The sequence below is a fragment of the Tachypleus tridentatus genome, chromosome 6, assembly GCF_004210375.1.
Source record: "Tachypleus tridentatus isolate NWPU-2018 chromosome 6, ASM421037v1, whole genome shotgun sequence".
In the NCBI taxonomy this organism is placed as follows: domain Eukaryota; kingdom Metazoa; phylum Arthropoda; class Merostomata; order Xiphosura; family Limulidae; genus Tachypleus; species Tachypleus tridentatus.
Window position 1 is genome coordinate 111,562,201 of NC_134830.1, and position 18,412 is coordinate 111,580,612.

An 18,412-nucleotide genomic window follows, 5' to 3' on the forward strand; every position below is an offset into this window, starting at 1 on the left:
AAAATCTGGGGTTTACTTCCCCACAACAGACAGTTGTCCTTCAGAAAGACAGTAGTAACTCTTTGGATTTGCAATGCTAAAGTCAGGGGTTCAATTACTCTTGGTAGACACAGCATATAGCTCGATGTGACTTTGCTATAAAACATACACAAAGTTCGAAATTTTGTTGAACAGTCAACATAGTTTTACAAGAGGAGAATCATATCTTACTAATCTCTGGAAATTCTTTGATGAAATATAAATTTCAATTTGGTGTATCTGAATTTTCAGAAAGCATTTGACAATGTTTTGTTAAAAAATTATTTGTTATTGATGTGAGAAACAAGTTGGCTTGTTGGTATAGCTAGACAATTAACAGATCTTGCTAACTGATTAATCATTTGGCTCATCCTCATCAATGAATTACATTCAACTTATCAAATTCTCTTATTTCTATAAAACAAAAAACAACATAATGCTGCAAATTGGATTTGCGCTTAGCAACAAACATAATGTTAGCATTTCATCATTTGGATAATCAGAATAATCAGAAGTAACAAAAATCAGAAACCATAATTTCGATTAATTATTTTTGTGAGTCCTGATATTCATCAATTATGCTGAGCAAACTTGAATTGAAAATAACGAAAATCATGATGATAAAAATCATTGAATATCTGAAATAAAAGAAAGTTAATAATAAATGGAATCACTACTTGATTGTCGTTATATTAAATATATGTCTATAAAATAAATGGTTAATCTAAACTAAATTATACTGATTAATAATAAATGTAACCTTACTTTTGATTGATCAATTTTATCTTAGAAGACACTAACTAATACAATAGATTCAACCACTCAGTTCTACTTACTGGATCAGAGAACAGCTGGATGGAAGAAACTTGTAATGTAGAGTATTTCATAAATACTTATAATTTAAGATAAATTTAAAATAAGAGTTGAGTCAAACTGAATTAATGTATCAAATGGGGAGCCTCAAGGATCGGTGTTACTGTTAGAATGACTGCTCTTTTATCAAACACATAGCTGAAAGAAAAGTCAGTAAGTTGCTTAAATTTACTGAAAATTTCAAGTCTCGGTTTTTGCTGTTTTACAAAAAAGATTAAAAGTGACTGGTGAATTGGGCAAATAAATAAGCTTAACTTTAGCTCTCTTTCAAAATAAACATACCAACACATGTAATACCTAAAAACTCATGTCCAATAATATAAAGCGCCCTCTCATATTATGAAAATGTATTTTTTTGAGAATTGAACACTTGAGTCAAACACGAGAAAAGTTATCATTAAAAATGCAGATAACATAAACACAAGGACTTCAATTATCATTCACTTCTTCCAGGTTATCATGAGTTTATTCTTGACATTGAAGAATACAGACACAATCAATTTCTTTAAAGGAATCATAGCATTTGATTTTACTTTGAAAAATACTCGAAGAAGTTCTGAATTTAGAAAATTTGACTTAGCTTTTTTCTTTCTCAGAATAAGGCCCAGCATGGCCAAGTGGATTAAGGCGTTCGACTAGTAATCTGAGGGTCGCGGGTTCGAATCACTGTCGCACCATAAAAGGCTCGCCCTTTCAGCCGTGGGGGAATTATAATGTGACGGTCAAAAAGAGTTGGTAAAAAGAGTAGTCCAAGAGTCTTTTGAGAGTTGTAAATGAACGCTCCACTGAGCTCGTTGACACAGGCAGAGTGGCAAATACTTTTAACAGTCTAGAAATGACTGGGAACATTTCTGCATTGCACATTTCATATGCATCTATGACATTTTTTACTCTGTTGTTTGCAAGTGATTTGTACCAAACCTTAAGTTCACCTACTGCAGCTAGTGAAGTGCTGTCAATGTCAGCCTTGTATATATTGACCAACTCTTCAATTTGGCCACATTGTTGTGCTGTAGGTTCTGACCGTTCTGTGGTAAATCCTGAAGGCAGTAGACACATGAAGTTTGTAAGGAGAGTTTTGTGACTGGACAGACGGTCACATATTTGTGAAAGAAAGTGATCAACAAATGGTGCAAATACAACAATACGAAAGTACTCCTCAGCTAGTGGTTTGTGGGTTAACACGATACATCTGTCTTTTAGCCTCCCTTGACATTATTATGTTATTTTGAAGTCACTACATAGAGTTTGAGCATCACAGAAATTGTTGTTAAATTCATTCACAGTATTATTTCTGAGTGAACGGATTAAATCTTTCACTATTTCTGCGTGATGCATCGCAGCACCTAAATCAGTGTTCTGTTGCTGCAGTAAGTTGCATAGAGGTAAACTAAAGGAAAACAATTTAACAATGGTAAGTAGAGTGATGATGAATTCTGGCTGTGTTATAGAACACAACAATTGATTGGCTTGCGTGGCAGAATCTCTAACTTGCCAACCTGATATGGTCTCAAGGGCATCTGTAACTGCATGGATTAATTTTAGAAAGACAATGACTGAGTCATGCCTCTCAACCCATCGGTTGGGGCAGAGACCTTTCAAACTTTTTTTTTCGATTCAGGTGCTTTATTCTCCACCGAAAGTTTGTGTTTTTTTTTCTTATAGCAAAGCCACATCGGGCTATCTGCTGAGCCCACCGAGGGGAATCGAACCCCTGATTTTTAGCGTTGTAAAACCGGAGACATACCGCTGTACTAGCGGGGGGACAACCGAAAGAGCCAAAACGTGCTTTCGTTTGGGTGTATTGAGAAAGTTTTCAATGCTAGAAATTACTCCCATGCAATTTCACACAGGAACTTCTTTACAAGCATCAGAAATTGCCAAGTTTAGGGAATTGGCACTGCAGTGTACATGGGGTGCAAGTGGAAATTTATCAGTTATGTGTCTCTGGACACCATTGAATTTTCCACTCATATAGGCAGCACCGTCGTATCCTTGTCCTCGCAGGTAAGGCATGTCAATACCATATTTTGTCAGATTGGTTATGATAACATCAGTCAAGTTTCTGCCTGTCACATCATAAACAGGTATAAATTGCAAAAAATCTCTCATTGCAACAGAGTTGTCATTGGCATGCAACACACAGCGAAAACTGTTCAATGCCTGAAATATCTGTTGTTTCATCAGCTAATATTGAGTAACACTTTGCAGAATTATCCCTGTTGACCAAAGCATCACGAACATGAGTATTACAGGCATTGATGATTTCATTTTGAATTTGAGGACTCAGATACGTAGCATTCCTCTTTGTATTCTTAAGGCTTGCTGAAAGCTTGACATCACCCTTTGCCCTGTAGCGCAAAATTGCCCGAAAATTCCCATCATTATTTATGGGCTCCTCATCAGTTTCACCAACAAACATTGGAACCAGAATCATATTTTCCCCTCAAAGCTAAACCCTGTCTTCCACACAGCAATACAGTATCAAGAATAGACATTAAATATTGCCGGTTCTGTCCAATGTCTTGCTTGTAAGTTGCATCAAGCTGCAAGTGCACAGATGAACTTGTGTTTACGACCTGTAGAAAAGTGTTAGTTTTTTCTTTGCTGTCTTGGTGGTACTGTTTCAATTCATGTGCCTTGAAGTCTTCAACAGTCTTCTTCCAGTTTGTGTATGGACATTTTACTAGTTGTTCCAATTTCTGGCTTTCACAGTGGAGATGGCTACTCTACAGTCAACATGCAAAGGGTGTTTTCTGCAAGTACTGCTGTCTTTTTGCTCCTGATGGTGCTGGTGTTGGAAGCCAGAAATTTTTGCAGAGTGTTTGCCTAATTTTTAATACAAAATTAATATAATGAGGAGTCGACTTACCTGTTTACCAATGCTGACATCATCAGAAATGTAATTTCCAATGTCCCAGACTGGACCTGAGGTGGTAGTGGCAACACTGGTAGAAGGCCACGGTGATGACTCTGACAATTCGGTTGACAATTCTGATTCAACCTGATTGGCTGCAGCAGATTGATCTGGTTCAGCCTCATGAATGGGTTTAAAGAACCCATGCAGTGTCTTTTGCTTTTTCAGGCTTGACACAGTAAATGATTGTTTATCGCAACTTCTGTTTGTTAACGTCACATTCCTTAGTACCATTGGCGCCATCTATAGTGAATGATTCACTATAGATGGTGCCAATGGTACTAGGTTAGTGCCGTGGTGCTGCCAGCCTGCCACGGTGCCATCCAATGTTTATTTGTGAAGTTAATTCTTGAAATCCAGGGAATCTAAACATACACTGTCCATAATATTTGAATACAGATTATAGACACTATACATATATTTTGCACTCTCCTGAGTGACTCTATATTTTATATATTGATGACAAGATTGTAGGCCTACTTTGCTGGGCCTGATAACTTTAAGTTATATATTATATATATAGGCCTATATATTTATTTATGATTAAAAAGACAAACACCTCAGTGTGCCATTCTGAAATTTGCCAAAAAGGTGGTCTCAGAATGCATAATTCAAGCTTTTCTTTTATGTTTTTATTTAAAAATTTCCCGGGGGACATGCCCCCAGACCCCCTAGCATGGCTTCGCGTCTGCGGCGCTTGCATCAAGCGCTCAAACTAACCCCCTTCCCAATGGCCATTTCTGGCTACGCCCCTGGTCTGATCGAATAGAGAGATTTGTCCGTCACCCATAAAACGCATCCACAGCACCAAAGTGATAGAGTGCGCTTTTGGGACAAATGGATGAAGAAACATTAATCTTGGTTACACAGTTTGGGTATGCTAACTACAAAACCTACTCGGCCTTGAAAGGTTAAAGAATATTTGTTCCTAATCTACAGAAGTTCATTAAAATGAGTTATCATGAAATAGTTTATATTAACAGTGGTTTGTTAGTAGATTTGATTGCAACATTAGATGGACATATATTTCTTATGTTATTTTATATAAATAATAACGTGTTTCTCCATTGATATTCATACTTGTGTGTGAACTGGTATAATGCATGCTTATAATACATATAGTTCACTTATAATAATACAAAATTATTATCATTACAGATTTTTGGTTTAACACTTCGAAATGATCGTTTGGCACACGTCGACTCATAGCTATGAAATACGTTTTAACCGTTAATTGTTATGAAAGCAAAACTTGACAGCAAATAAATCACATTGTAGTTTTATAGTGACATAACGTTTATCTCATATCCATCTTCCTCTGCCTGTAATAACCTGGCGGTCAGGGTTCTTGACTCGCAATACATAGTAGACTGTCTTCACTCTACTTAAAGTGGAAACCAAAACTATAGTTTAGCGTTATAAGCCCTAAGCTTTGTCGTTGAGCCACCGAAAATGACATATTTGTATGGAAAATTATTTTATAATATTTTAAATAATATTTTAAATAATATTGTAATGAGAGAGCAATAAATAAAGAAGCTTCGTTCAGGACACTGTATATATATATATATAAACATTTAACTATCATCACATGAAAATTCAAGACTCCTTCGTTCTTAGAAGTGAATATTGTATTCCTTCAAATGCAATTCAAATTAAATATGTCAAGATCTGAAATTGGAAAATTCACATAACTCACTTTTACAGCAGAAATTATTGAATTAAAACAAAAAAAAAAACTTTATGAAAAACTTAAGGAAATTTACATATTAATGTTTCAGCAAATTTATTTCCCATTACCGTGAACAAAAATTAAATATTTTCTGGATAGAGTTCCGTCAAATACATTTTGAATGTGAAGACTCAGGTAAGCATGGTGTTGACAAGTTTTAATACTAGACTGATTCTCAATTATTAGTGAAATATGTGATTTAACTGATTCATTAAGATCCCTGCAGAAAGATCCAGTCACTCCAGTATTTTTTTTTCACTTAGTATATTATATCTCCTCCTAAGGACTGACAAGTTATTCGTTTCTCTGATGATTTGATAATTGATGCTAATGATTGACACTGCAAAAATAAATAATGATATTATGGTGTGAACGTCTTTTGTAAGCTGGATTTTAATTAGTTATCATTGTTATAGACAAAATAATATCATTATTATAGTTAATATATTAACTATAGTAACAATATTTGTTTGTCTGCTACAAATGCAGATCATCCAAACGACGCAACATAGACGTGTCGTGAGTCCATATTCAACCTACTGTTATATAAATAATAAACAACATTTTGTAAATGTAAACTGATGAAGGGTTGGCAGTGACAAAAAATGGAAACAAAAATACAGGAAAAATACAGCTATATGTAAATCATCCCTACATGACTTTCCATATTAAAAGCTAATGTCACACCGTGAAATGCGTGAGTACAAAGTGGTTTTAAAGCCGATCAATTCGACCGACTTTGTAGTAACAGTCTGTAATAGTCTGCAAAAATCCAGCAAAGTTTTGATTCAACTTGGTTTTCCTTGTATGTGAGTCCTAAGCTCTTAGCCACACTACATTAGTGTTTAGCCTGATATGAACATAATATTATGGTAAACAAACTGTATAACAACAGCCAAGAATGTATAATTTTCAATTGCAGTAATATTAATTTCAAGTATGCATTTTACAATGTAATGTTAAATTTTAGTATTAAGTAATGTATAGATGATCTATATACAACTGTATCATTTCACTGTTCTTGTTTTCATCCTTTTTTTGGTATTACCATCCATACATCGTTTTATATTTACACTTGATTTTTCATCATTTGTTTTATGTGGAGCTTTTTCTCCTGCTCGAAAATTAGTGTATTTTATTAATTTGTGTTATAAAATTTAATATTATGTGTATTATTATTATTATTTTAACTCTTTCATTTCATACATACTGTAAGGGTTGGTCCTCTGAAGATACCGATAGCACAGAGTGTAAAGAATCGAGTACACTATATACTGTAGTCATCTGATGTTCGTCCATTATTAGTTGGTAATTTCTATTTCACTACTTAAGGTTTCTGTAAAAACAAAACTGACTTGTAGGGGTAACGATAACACCGTTTACACTACAATTACGATATTGTTTTTTTAATTACTACTGTTTATTATGACTAAGTGATGACATCGTGCACTGCCTGAAAACAGATAAAATGGATTTAGGTTTAAACTGACGTTAGTGACAAAGTAGTTGTAGAGTTATCTCAACTGAAGTAACTAAAAGAATGATGAACAGTTTAGATGGTTGGTCATTTTCCAATTTGGTATCTTAGAATGGTTTTTCCATGTTTTTGGGCTTGTTGGGTAGAGAGACAAATGAAAGTGATTGGTAATTATCTTTTAAAGAAAACTTCCAGTCGTTGTTGATTTTATAGCATGAATATTTGTGTTATGCTTAATGAGCACCTTGACCATCCCTTCATGTAGAGTCTAACGAAATTATGATACGCATGATTTTAATTTTCAGGTCACACCTACATAAAGTTGGTTTATTGAGTAGGTGTTCTTTCTTGCATTATGATGATAGCCACGCTGATATCACATTGTGTTATCTTTAGTGTTATACAAAGTGTAAATAGAAACAAAAACTGCTTAGTTTTATTAAATAAAACAGAAAAAGTTGTCAGTTAGAGAAGGGGGAAATGTTGAGCCCTAATTCCTGCAATGTACATGAACTGTTGATGACGTTTCGATGATCATTCTGTAATATCTATGTAAGAGCTAAGGATTATGAAAAACAACAACAACAGAATATGGACATTTCTAGTTTGTATATATTGATACTAATAATTACACATGAGCATCGTTCATTGACCAGACATTTTATATATCTAAAAAATAAATAATAAATTAAGGCTTGAGATGGGCAGTTGCCTCCCCAAACTCACTCAACTGGAACCACTGGTATCAGTCGACTTCAGAATTTGCTTGTTAGTTGGAGCGTTTGACTCACAACTTGCAGGTCGTTCGATCGGAACCAAGTGTCGAATACATGGTCGCTTATTAATTCTAAGACGTTATCATGTGACTATCAATCCCACTATTCTTAACATTTTACTACAAGTATGCCTGCCTTTATAGTATTTGGTAGGTAAAAAATAGGGACAGTGGTTTTAGTAGCTTTTCATAAACGGATTTTTTTAAAGCAAATCTGTACAAAGGGCAATCTGTGCTTAATTTAGATGCGGACCACGAATCCATATATTTACAGTCCAGGTACGCTAGCCACCAGGATACGCTCACATTATTCTTCCCTCCAAGATAAAAAGATAAAAAAGGACGAAGGAATTCACTTAAAGTATAAAAGGTCGTCCTATGTGATAATTAATTTTTCAAGAGAAAGCTTTGCTTCTTTGTTTTGAATTTCGCAAAAGCTACGCGAGGTCTATCTGCACTTGCCGTTTCTAATTTAGCTTTGTAAGACTAGAGGGAAGACAGCTAGTCATCACGACCCACCGCCAATTCTTGGACTACTTTTTTCGCCAACAAATAGTGGGATTGAGTCTAAAATTATAACACCGTCTCAACTGAAAAGGCAAGCATGTTTGGTGTGACAAGGATTCTAACCCGTGACCAGTCGAGCGCCTTTAGCACCTGGCGGGCCTAAGATAAAGTAGGAAATATGAAAAGAAAAAAGTACCATATCTGTAAAATTAGATTATTTTTGACTTCTAGTTAACTGTAGTGTAACGTTTTGTGTAATTCATGTTTATAGACCCTTTTACAAAGTGCATACTTTTAATATTCATAAACAGCATGTACCTCAAAAGTATAATGTGATTAAAACACATTGTAAATTAATATAAAAATATTACAAACTTAAAACACATGTTCATATATAAAACTTCCTAGTGAAAGTTATGTTTTGGGTAAGTGGGTTAAGTATATGATGAATATCAAAGACTGCTTGATGTGAGGCTCTAATTTACATGCATCTATGTGCCACGTGCCACCGTTATCTACGTAACGTAGGAAAAATGACACGTGTAGCCGCCGATGGTCACATACAACTATCTCTGTCTACTGTTTGGCAGTGATGTTTTACGGATTCTTAGTAGGTTTACATTTACGTGCCTGCAATTATTAAAAAAAAAAAAGCCATAGAAGTAAAATGATTGTTTTTATCGTCTTGGTTACAAGGTTAGATTGACCTGTGTCAGCCGTGACATTTGTCCTTTCTTATGTTCTCGTCTTGGAGGTGAACTCGAGCGTGCGTCAGTGTGAGATTTCGCATTTTCCACCATTCGATATTATTACACCAAAACTGTGTTTTCTTTGGTATTTCACAAATAGATGGAAGAGTTAGAATGAAAAGCTAGTAAGAGAAGTGAAATATGTGATTTTTATTATTAATTAACGTGTTACTTTAACCCTGTTTCTTTATATATTTATTTCTTATGCTTGTTGTAGTTCAGCTTTGCTATAACCTACTGTGCTTGCTAGCTGTTCTTCTTACACGTTTTGATCGTTCAAGGCCTATAGTTTTGGTGCATAAGGTTTATCTGAACAACAAGTCGTAGACATACACTCCTTGAATCCATTTTTGTTGTTGCTTTTAATGTATTCATGTGCAAACAGAAAATAAAAGTATTTTACATTATAAATTTAGCAACCTTAATATTATATCATTAAAATTAACATAATTAAACATATATACTTCTAAGACACTTTTATCGGTACTACTGCAATTAATAAACAGGAGTATCTTTTTATAAATATACAAAAATGAAACTTTTTTGTTTTCCGTTTGAAAAACGATATCTCCATTATACGGTTAGCAATTAGTAAAGGAAAGTCATGCAGAAGTGTGACATTATTTCTGTATAATTGGTCCGTCGGTGAAATGGTTCTCTTGATGTATGAAATTATCTCTGGATAGATGGTTCGTTCCTATGGAGACAGTTTTGATGAGTGACATTATCTCTGGACAGACGGTTTGTTGCTACGGAGACAGTTTTGATGTGTGACATTATTTTTGAATGCAATGGCTCTTTGCTACAGAAACAGTCCTGCAAACGTGGTTTTATTGCTTAACAATTACTGTGTACTTACTTCAGAAGGGGTTCAAAAACGTGAAAATAGTTCTACATAAAATGGTCAGATGTAACACATAAGCTTAGTGTTCCAAAAATTGTGTATTTTCGAAGTCAAAGTTCAAGTGAGGTCCAGTTCAACATAAACTTTGATCATAGTGTGTCGTTGGGTTATACTAGTTTTGAATAGTTCGGAATAGTAAGTTTAATTTTTTATATCTGCTGTTACGTGGCTATATAATATAAAGTTTTGAAGTGAACAGTGGCCAGTGACACCTTTTCTTCACTTCACCTATCCAATGTATAGGCTTTTCTCGTATGTTTGAAAATGTTCAGTTGTTTGCTTGACATTATTTCGGGATGAAGTGGTCAGTTACTGTGTTATTAATTCTGTTGTAAAACGATGTTTCTAGAGTTCATAACATTTTTAAAAGAAAATCATTTTGATTCTTGTGGTGGCCATTTGCTACAGACGACCTTCAAACTACAGGACAAACACTACAGAAATATTGCCGTAGTCACAGCACTAACTGCAAGATACAACACATTTGATGCTTCATGTTCGTACGTCACGTGATAGTTCTGTATAACAAACTAACCTACAAAGGTGCAAGCAATAGGAACGATTGTATGGTGCATTATTATTTAAAACAACAAAAACAAAATGATCCTTTGCCATAAACAAATATCTACTACGTAACCTCACTTTAAGATGTTCTAAGATGACATATTTGAACGCCTATAATTTTAATAAGAATTGGAGCGTATTTGACTTGTGGAAAAAAAAACAAACATAGTGCTGTGTTAAACTAATGCGTTTACTAGTTCGACGAATGATTCCTTTCGTATAGTTTCTTTATCTGGTTAAGAATGCACTCCTGAAAAAAAGAAACAGATGAAAATTTTCAACCAAGTATAACACATACGGTAAATACATAAGTGATCATTCTCTTATAGTAGTTAGAAGAGATCGGTATTTTAATTATTATAACACAAGAATATAAACATTTCTTTTCGACGTTTTAACATATCTTTTTTTTAAAAATCAAACTTTAAGTAGCTCAGTATCTTACCCACATCGATATCTTAAAATATTCTTCCAAACCGCTCTAAATTAACCACACATTATACGTTCAAGAATAAATATGGAGTTTACTATTTGCTAAAACAATTAAATATTTGTATACGTATAGTAAAAATCATGGAATGAGATAAATGTATAGGGTATTAATGATAAATTAACAGTCAGTTATTAAAATAATGCTAGATTTATTCGACATGAAAATCTTCATAATAGATAATCTTGTTAATATTAATAGATTTCACAATCTCATTATGACTGAAGGTACATTTTGAAAAACAGTAATTTTGTACAGTACCCTATACATGCTGATTTACTTGACTTTATCCTTTTACTGGACATTTGGCTACTCATTATTGTATACTTTAATTTTGATATTGTGACACATAACAGTACCCTGGAAAGGCCAATACAGGTGATTGCTGGTTTACTTATTTGTTTGTTCAGATTTTTTTTACATTTTACCGAATGTCTGGCGCAGATAGCCTCGCTGCTTTTGCGCACAACTACACTATACAGAGTTATTCTTTGCGCACAACTACACAAGAGTTATCTGCACACAGACGTCCCTAACTGTGTACTGAGATATTAGAATGAAGGGTTTTAGGTAACAGCATCCGCCTCCAACTCTTGGTCTACTTTTATGTGATCGAGTAGTGCGATATGACTGTCATTCAAAGTGCATAGCGCGTTTTTGCATGAAAAACAAAACAAAAACGATAGCCGTGACTTTTTCAATTTACATCTCTGAGCACGCTAACTTCTGATCTGTACCTGACAGATTAAAAGTTATTTGCATTAAAATAATTATTGTTGACCTATGTATCAAGCTTGATAATAGATAACAGCACGGCTGCTGAGAATAACTCACTACGCAGCGTCGCTTCGAAAGGTTGTTTGTTACGGACTTTCTCGCATTTTGAGAGATTGTAAACCTTTGGAAACATGTCTGATTAGCAAAACGGACGTACCAGAAGAAATGAACAACGAAAGCTTACATTCATATGCAGAGTAGTTTTCAATAAAACAATATTTTCGATGCGTTGTTTTATGCCTTTTTTTAATCGTGATAAAAATTTAGTTTTTAAGGGAATGCAGCCTTCCCAACATATAGTATTCAGAAAAATGTATATCCCCTTACACCCAGATGCAATTTTTTAAATAACATATCCTCTCTTTCCTCCAACCAAAATGAAATAGTAAATATTAATTAACTAGTTGTATTTTAATTGATGTTACCATTGGCGTATCACAATAGCACGTTTTCACTAACATGAATGGGTAAACAACTAGTAAGAGATTATTTCCTTTGCTTTGGAAATATTCCTTTAAACTTTGGTATTCAAAAACTGGCAGCGTCAAGACAAAAAACAACAACAAAAAAACACTCAAATGCAACCAAATCATAAAGTATGACATTGAGAGTTCCGTTGATGCAGAAAACTGTTCATCTTCTGGTTACTCCTTCCTTTAGCGAAGCATAATATCCCAGACACAAATGGCTATTAAAGGAACAGTCAAAACAGTTTTTTTTTTGTTATAGGGCACAAAACTACATAATGGGCTATTCGAGCTTTGTCCACCACGTGTATTGAAACCCAGTTTCTAACGTTATAAGTCCACAGGCATAGTGCTGTGCCACTGGGGGAAGATTGAAGAAAAAAAAAAAAAAGACAGAAGTAAAATCCTGTTCATTCTTTGCAGAAAATATTCAAAGTTTCTATAAAATGTAACTTCGCTAGTTGATAAACTATATATACAATCCTGCTTAAAGCAATGTTATTGTTTTATAAAAACAAGCTAATCAAGTCAAGTAATATTGTGAAAATGAATACGTACCTCTGCTTCGTGAATGCTTTGTCTTGTTTTGTCCTCATACTCCCTGTAAACATTTCTTTCTTTGTGTAACTCTTCTCTTGACAATGTTTTCTGTAAAAAAATTTAGAAACCCGGGTTTTGAAATTCGTGATGTAATATGTGATCAGAAACTATACTAAAGAATAGTAGGCGACAAAAAAACTTTTAAAAGTGAGTCTAATTTACAACTGTACAAGGTCTACCTGCGCATAACCATCCCAGATTTTGAACTGAGAGACTAGTGGAAGGAAGGCATTTAGTTAGCAGCACCTACCAACTCTTGGAATACGCTTATCTAACTAAAGCTTTTAGATTCACTCTTATGGCGCACCCACAGTCTCAAATAGCGGAAAACTTTTTTGGTGGAATTTTGAGACAATTAGTCAAGAATACTCATTCTCAGCTTTAGGGCTATTTTAACCGAAAATTAGGATTTGATTGTCACTGTTGTAATGCATCCATACCTCCGAAGTGCAGAGTGCGATTTGGTAGCCAAGAATCATGAATTTCCGCATTCACCATCCAGGCATGCTAACCATAAGACTAGACTTAATCCGGTGTAACGATTTCAAGTTACCCCCGGCAATATGAAATCGTTTTCAGAGTACCGGGGGAATAACATGAAATCGATTTTAAATTACCCCCCTTGATTTCAAATTACCCCCTCTTCTAACGCCAAAATGACAAATATAATGATTGCTTTTAATATTTGTAGTGCGTGTCGAGTACGTTAATACAGTCTTGTGAACAAGTTAGGACACCCTATAAAAACCTGTGTATTTCTGTAACATTTTTGGATATATAGATATTTAATCTCAATTTTAACAATACTGAGAGATTATAGGAATATAACAATTAAAACTGAAGAAAAGACTTTTCAAGATCTTCTGTACATGTAATTTGTGTAAATGTTACACAAATGCACAGGCTTTCATAGGATGTCCTAATTTTTTCACATGACTATAAGTACATGATAATAGGCAAAAAGCCAATTATTTCTTTTATTAAAATTGATGATTTATATAAGATAAAAGGTATTTTAAGGGCTAGTCCTCGCCAGACCACAAGGTCTACATACTGTCTTTATTTAATATATTGTAATCTATACATATTATTTTTTTATATTTCTTTATGCGCACTGAAATAAAAATGAGTGATTGATAGCATGAGGTATAGAACATTATAAATATTCGAATTTTTACATCATTATTAATGTGTTAATCTCATTTACACACATTGAGTGCGATAAAAATGTCTAGCCTCTTAACAAACCGTTAAAACGAGTCTATCGGGAAGGGGGTAGTTTGAAATCAAGGGGGGTAAGATGAAATCGATTTCAGACTACCCCCGGGGGCAACCTGAAATCGATTTTGTCCTACTTCCCGGTAATATGAAAACGAATTCAAACTATCGGGGGGTAACATTTACAGGGGGTAGTTTGAATATCGTTACACCGGGACTTCAACTGTGGTTTATATGATTCGTATACAAAATGCATAACCTTTTTTTATTGTTATTATTTTACTAGCAGGATTTTCGTAAAATATTTGATTAGCACACTAGAATACCAAAAACAAAATCTTACCAGGAATTCTCTTAGTTGGTATCTTGCTGCACTGACCAGTCTGTCCACACATTCTATCATCTAACACAAACGAAACAATCTTTAAATCAAATGTTTTATTTTTCAATAGTATCATGTTGATTAAAAGAGTTAAAATGATTTCATGTTTTTGTGATGATGTGTTATATCTGAACATACTTCACTAAGATTTAAAACGTCATCTTAACAGTTATTTCAAGATTCAGAAGTTATGTTTTTTATTCAAAAATATGCTTCGGGTTTTTTATATTTATACAGTTTTACAGAAATTAGGATATCAGCACATCTTCATTTGTACTTTAGACAGATGTTAATTTCAATAATTCAATAAGACAACAGATTTTTACAAGTAGTTAAACACTCCCAAGTGTTATAAGGTGGTGTGAGGTGAGCTATATTTCCACATTTTATTTTAGTTGTTTGCTGAAAGGAGCTGCTAATATGATATGTTAGATTTTGAAAATTTATAAAAACAGTCCTAGAACACCTAAGATGTTCGTGAACGTTACTAATCTAGATACTTTCAGAAATATCGAGAAACACGAATTCACAATAAGTACAAGAATCAGTGAGTTACTGAATTCAGTTTTATTTTGTACGTGGTGATGACTGGTTGCCTTCCCTCTAGTCTTACACTGCTAAATTAGGGACGGCTAACGCAGATAGCCCTCGTGTAGCTTTGCGCGAAATTCAAACCAAACCCTGTATGATACAATTCAAGTCATCCCACACTTATTATTTAATTCAGTTTTGTCTTTAATATTCATCAGTTTTAATTTATTTTTATCAGCATTTGATCCTCAATTTCAACCAATGTAAAAAATGCCTAAATGAATATAACTTCTACAAGCGCATACAAAAATTCACTGTGTCTTGAAACAGACAGACGTCTATTATACTACTACTACACAACACAAATAAGCATATTGTTGAACAAAACTGGTTTAAACGAAGAAAGTTTGAATATTATGGGATCAAAGTATCTCACTTTACTATCTTTCGTAAAACCGGTACGCAGGAAAACTTTATATACATGTACTTATATACTTTTATTTGATTAAAAAAATGAATAACGTTTTTTTTAATGCAAGATTCCAATTTAGCTTATTCTTGAAAAACACGAAAATATTATCTTGGTTTGTTTTAGTACATGAACTTTGTTCTTCTATTGATAACCCAAACCGTTATTTGACAAAAGTTGTTAGGTGTATGTTCGTTCTGTTAAACCGCTGGACCGATCGTCACCAATCCGAACTTGTATCCTACGTCTGCTCCGGTGGGGGACACACAAAAGATGTGTGTGTGTTCGGACCTATGTCAGCTCCGAAGACGCTCCTAAGTCTTCCCCGTGCATTGAACGGGTACGTCAACTAATGTAACGATAACACTGGTAACTTACCTTGTCCCTAAGTCCTGTATCAGGCTTACACAATGACTCTTGAAAGGTTTTGTTATCAGAAAAATCAAGTCCTGATTCGGAGATGAATTTGGGAGTCAAATCTTTGCGACACTCTTTCCACATACTTCTCCTCTGTAAGAAATACGAACATTGAGGAAACTGTTGTAGTTTTGCTTGAAATATTATCAGAAAGATGATAAAATTGTCAGTATTAGACAGTGTAACAACCATGAAAATAATAATAACAAGAAACAATCATACAAATGATGTAGAAGGGATATCACATATTGTTGCTAAAATAGTCAGTATCAGACAGTGTAACAATCGTGAAATAACAACTGTAGGTAACAATCATACAAATGATGTAGGAGGTTTACAAAAAAAGAAATGTATTACAATATATCTACGTAAAACCGTTATATATTTGCAAACCCAAAAGTCGATGAACTTTAGCTGCAAGTAAATGTCAATCGGATTTTACCGAATCAGGCAGGAGTTGAATACACCGTCTTCCTTCGGTTTTTGAGATGTTATCTCCACCTGTCAAAGAAAAATATTTGCACCTGTCATCAAGTTAGCACTGAAACTAAGGTTAGTCTTACTTTATCTTCGTTCATTTTTCGAGATGTTATGTCCATCTCTCAAAGAAAAATTATTTCTATTTATCACTGGAAATATGATACTAAAAAAGACTGGCAACGAGTTAAAATAGTTTTATAAATGTATTTGATTAATCGAATTGGTTGAAGTTTTTCTTTGTTTAGAAGCTAATTTTAAACCACAGTGCTTTCTCATTTAATTTCACAAATTTATTTAATTTCTCTTTGCTTATAAGCTAATTTTAAAACATAGCGCTTTCTCATTTGTCAAAATTTTGATCGAAAGAGAGAGACTGTGAAACTGCAATAACTGCAAAACGTTATACTTACGGCACAGGAGTCTGTTTAATCCGTCCATACTTTTTCTGCTGAAGGCATGAACGGAGATGAAACAGGCGCTAAGCGCTATAGTACACACTACGTGTTTCATACTAGAGCAGAAAGGAAACTTTACAACAAAGCAATTGAAGCCGTTCCAGCTACTACCAAATTTTGAACAAATATGAGTCACAGTAAACTTTGGTGTGGTATATATATATATATATATCTATTGTAGCTAAGATATATATGTATTAAACAATTTTTCTAACCTGGAAGTTAGCAGTACGTTTGACTTATGGTACCACACCGTTAGCACCAGAATGACGTACATGATGTCATATCACATATCTCCAAGCCGTGTATTATTTTATTGTCATCGACCTGTGCTTTATGCTCGTCACACATTATAGACTCAGTCTTTTGTACATATACAATACTTCTACTAATGAATACCATCTACAATGCTTTTATTATGTTTGTTTCCTCTGTTGCTAGTGACAACAGATGGAAGTTGAACTACTCTTGCCCGTAAATAATGTAAAAAAAACCTTTACTTAACAAATACCTTAATTTTCCTATCAAACTACCAGGATTTATTTAGCTCTGCCACTGCCAAACGAGCATATTGCATGACTATTTATTTATGCGCGCTAGACATCAACAGAGAGCCATTAGTTTACATCGTGGTAAAAATAACAGATACAAAAATTTGCATGGCCTAATATCATTGATTTCTTAGGATGTGTGTACGCGTACTAGAGTAACTTCGTTGTGAAATGTTGTGTTGGTTTCAATCTCAAATCGAAGCTCGATTACAAGACGGGCTCCAAACAGTTGTTGACAGTTTTGACTGAGTAAGACGACTCACACGAAATATCACCAAGACATAAACGTAATAAAATAAAATACTTAGGTTATTTGTTTTACTGTACACTTACAAGTTGATAAAACAAGAGTTGTTAACGATTGTACGTGATCACAAATAATGTGTGTGTAAGCAGTAAATTTTATTAAAAACTGTAACGTAATCCTGAGTCATAACGATAAAAATGTAATCCTGAATTATAATGATAAATATATAGTCCTAAATCATAATGATAAAAATATAGTCCTGAGTCATAATGATAAAAATATAATCGTGAGTCATAATGATGAAACATATAATCCTGAGTTACAATGATAAAAATACAATCCTGAGTCTTGTTTGTTTGTTTTTGGAATTTCGCACAAAGCTACTCAAGGGCTATCTGTGCTAGCCATTCCTAATTTAGCAGTGTAAGACTAGAGGGAAGGCAGCTAGACATCACCACCCACCGCCAAGTCTTGGGCTACTCTTTTTACCAACGAATAGTGGGATTGTCCATGCCGGGCCTAAATCCTGAGTCATAAAGATAAAGACGTAGTCCTGAGCCATAATGTGTTTATTTCAGTTTAGCTTTTGTTTGTTTGATTGAACTTAAGCACAATGCAACATAATGGGTAGTTTGTGCTCTGCCCATCACGGGTATCGAAACCCGGATTCTAGTGTTGTAAGTCTGTAGATGTACCGCTCTGTCACTGGGGAGTTCAATTTAGATAGTAAAAGATTTTATGTCTTGCTTTATTACACACAGTAAACATTTCTCTATGGCAAAGTGACAGGAAGTGAAGGTGTTATGAACCTA

The 18,412-nt window shown here is 34.1% G+C and overlaps 2 protein-coding genes across 2 annotated transcripts in view; both read right to left on the minus strand.

Annotated features, from left to right (window-relative positions):
* asun (integrator complex subunit 13 asun) overlaps positions 1-1,228 on the minus strand; it is a 49,810-nt gene extending 48,582 nt beyond the window's left edge. Inside the window, exon 1 of the mRNA XM_076506966.1 lies at positions 855-1,228. The gene's annotated coding sequence lies outside the window, so the exon portion shown is untranslated. The remainder of the gene's footprint in view (positions 1-854) is intronic.
* Positions 1,229-7,645: 6,417 nt separating this feature from the next.
* LOC143253308 (uncharacterized) lies at positions 7,646-17,138 on the minus strand. Its single transcript, XM_076506974.1, has 6 exons — positions 16,758-17,138; positions 16,310-16,368; positions 15,829-15,960; positions 14,412-14,471; positions 12,809-12,898; positions 7,646-10,766 (listed from the first exon to the last, which is right to left on the minus strand). Exons 1-6 carry the CDS (start codon positions 16,855-16,857, stop codon positions 10,710-10,712), a joined length of 498 nt encoding a protein of 165 aa, XP_076363089.1. The 5' UTR covers positions 16,858-17,138; the 3' UTR covers positions 7,646-10,709.
* Between the last annotated feature and the right edge of the window lie 1,274 nt (positions 17,139-18,412).

What these genes read in the sequence shown, in the direction of transcription:
- LOC143253308 (XM_076506974.1), bottom strand. Translation starts at nt 16,857, where the DNA reads ATGAAACACGTAGTGTGTACTATAGCGCTTAGCGCCTGTTTCATCTCC. An exon ending in ATTAAACAGACTCCTGTGCC is followed by an intron (nt 16,369 to 16,757) that starts GTAAGTATAACG and finishes TTTCTTTGACAG; the next exon opens with GTGGAGATAACATCTCAAAA. An exon ending in ACCAACTAAGAGAATTCCTG is followed by an intron (nt 12,899 to 14,411) that starts GTAAGATTTTGT and finishes ATTTTTTTACAG; the next exon opens with AAAACATTGTCAAGAGAAGA.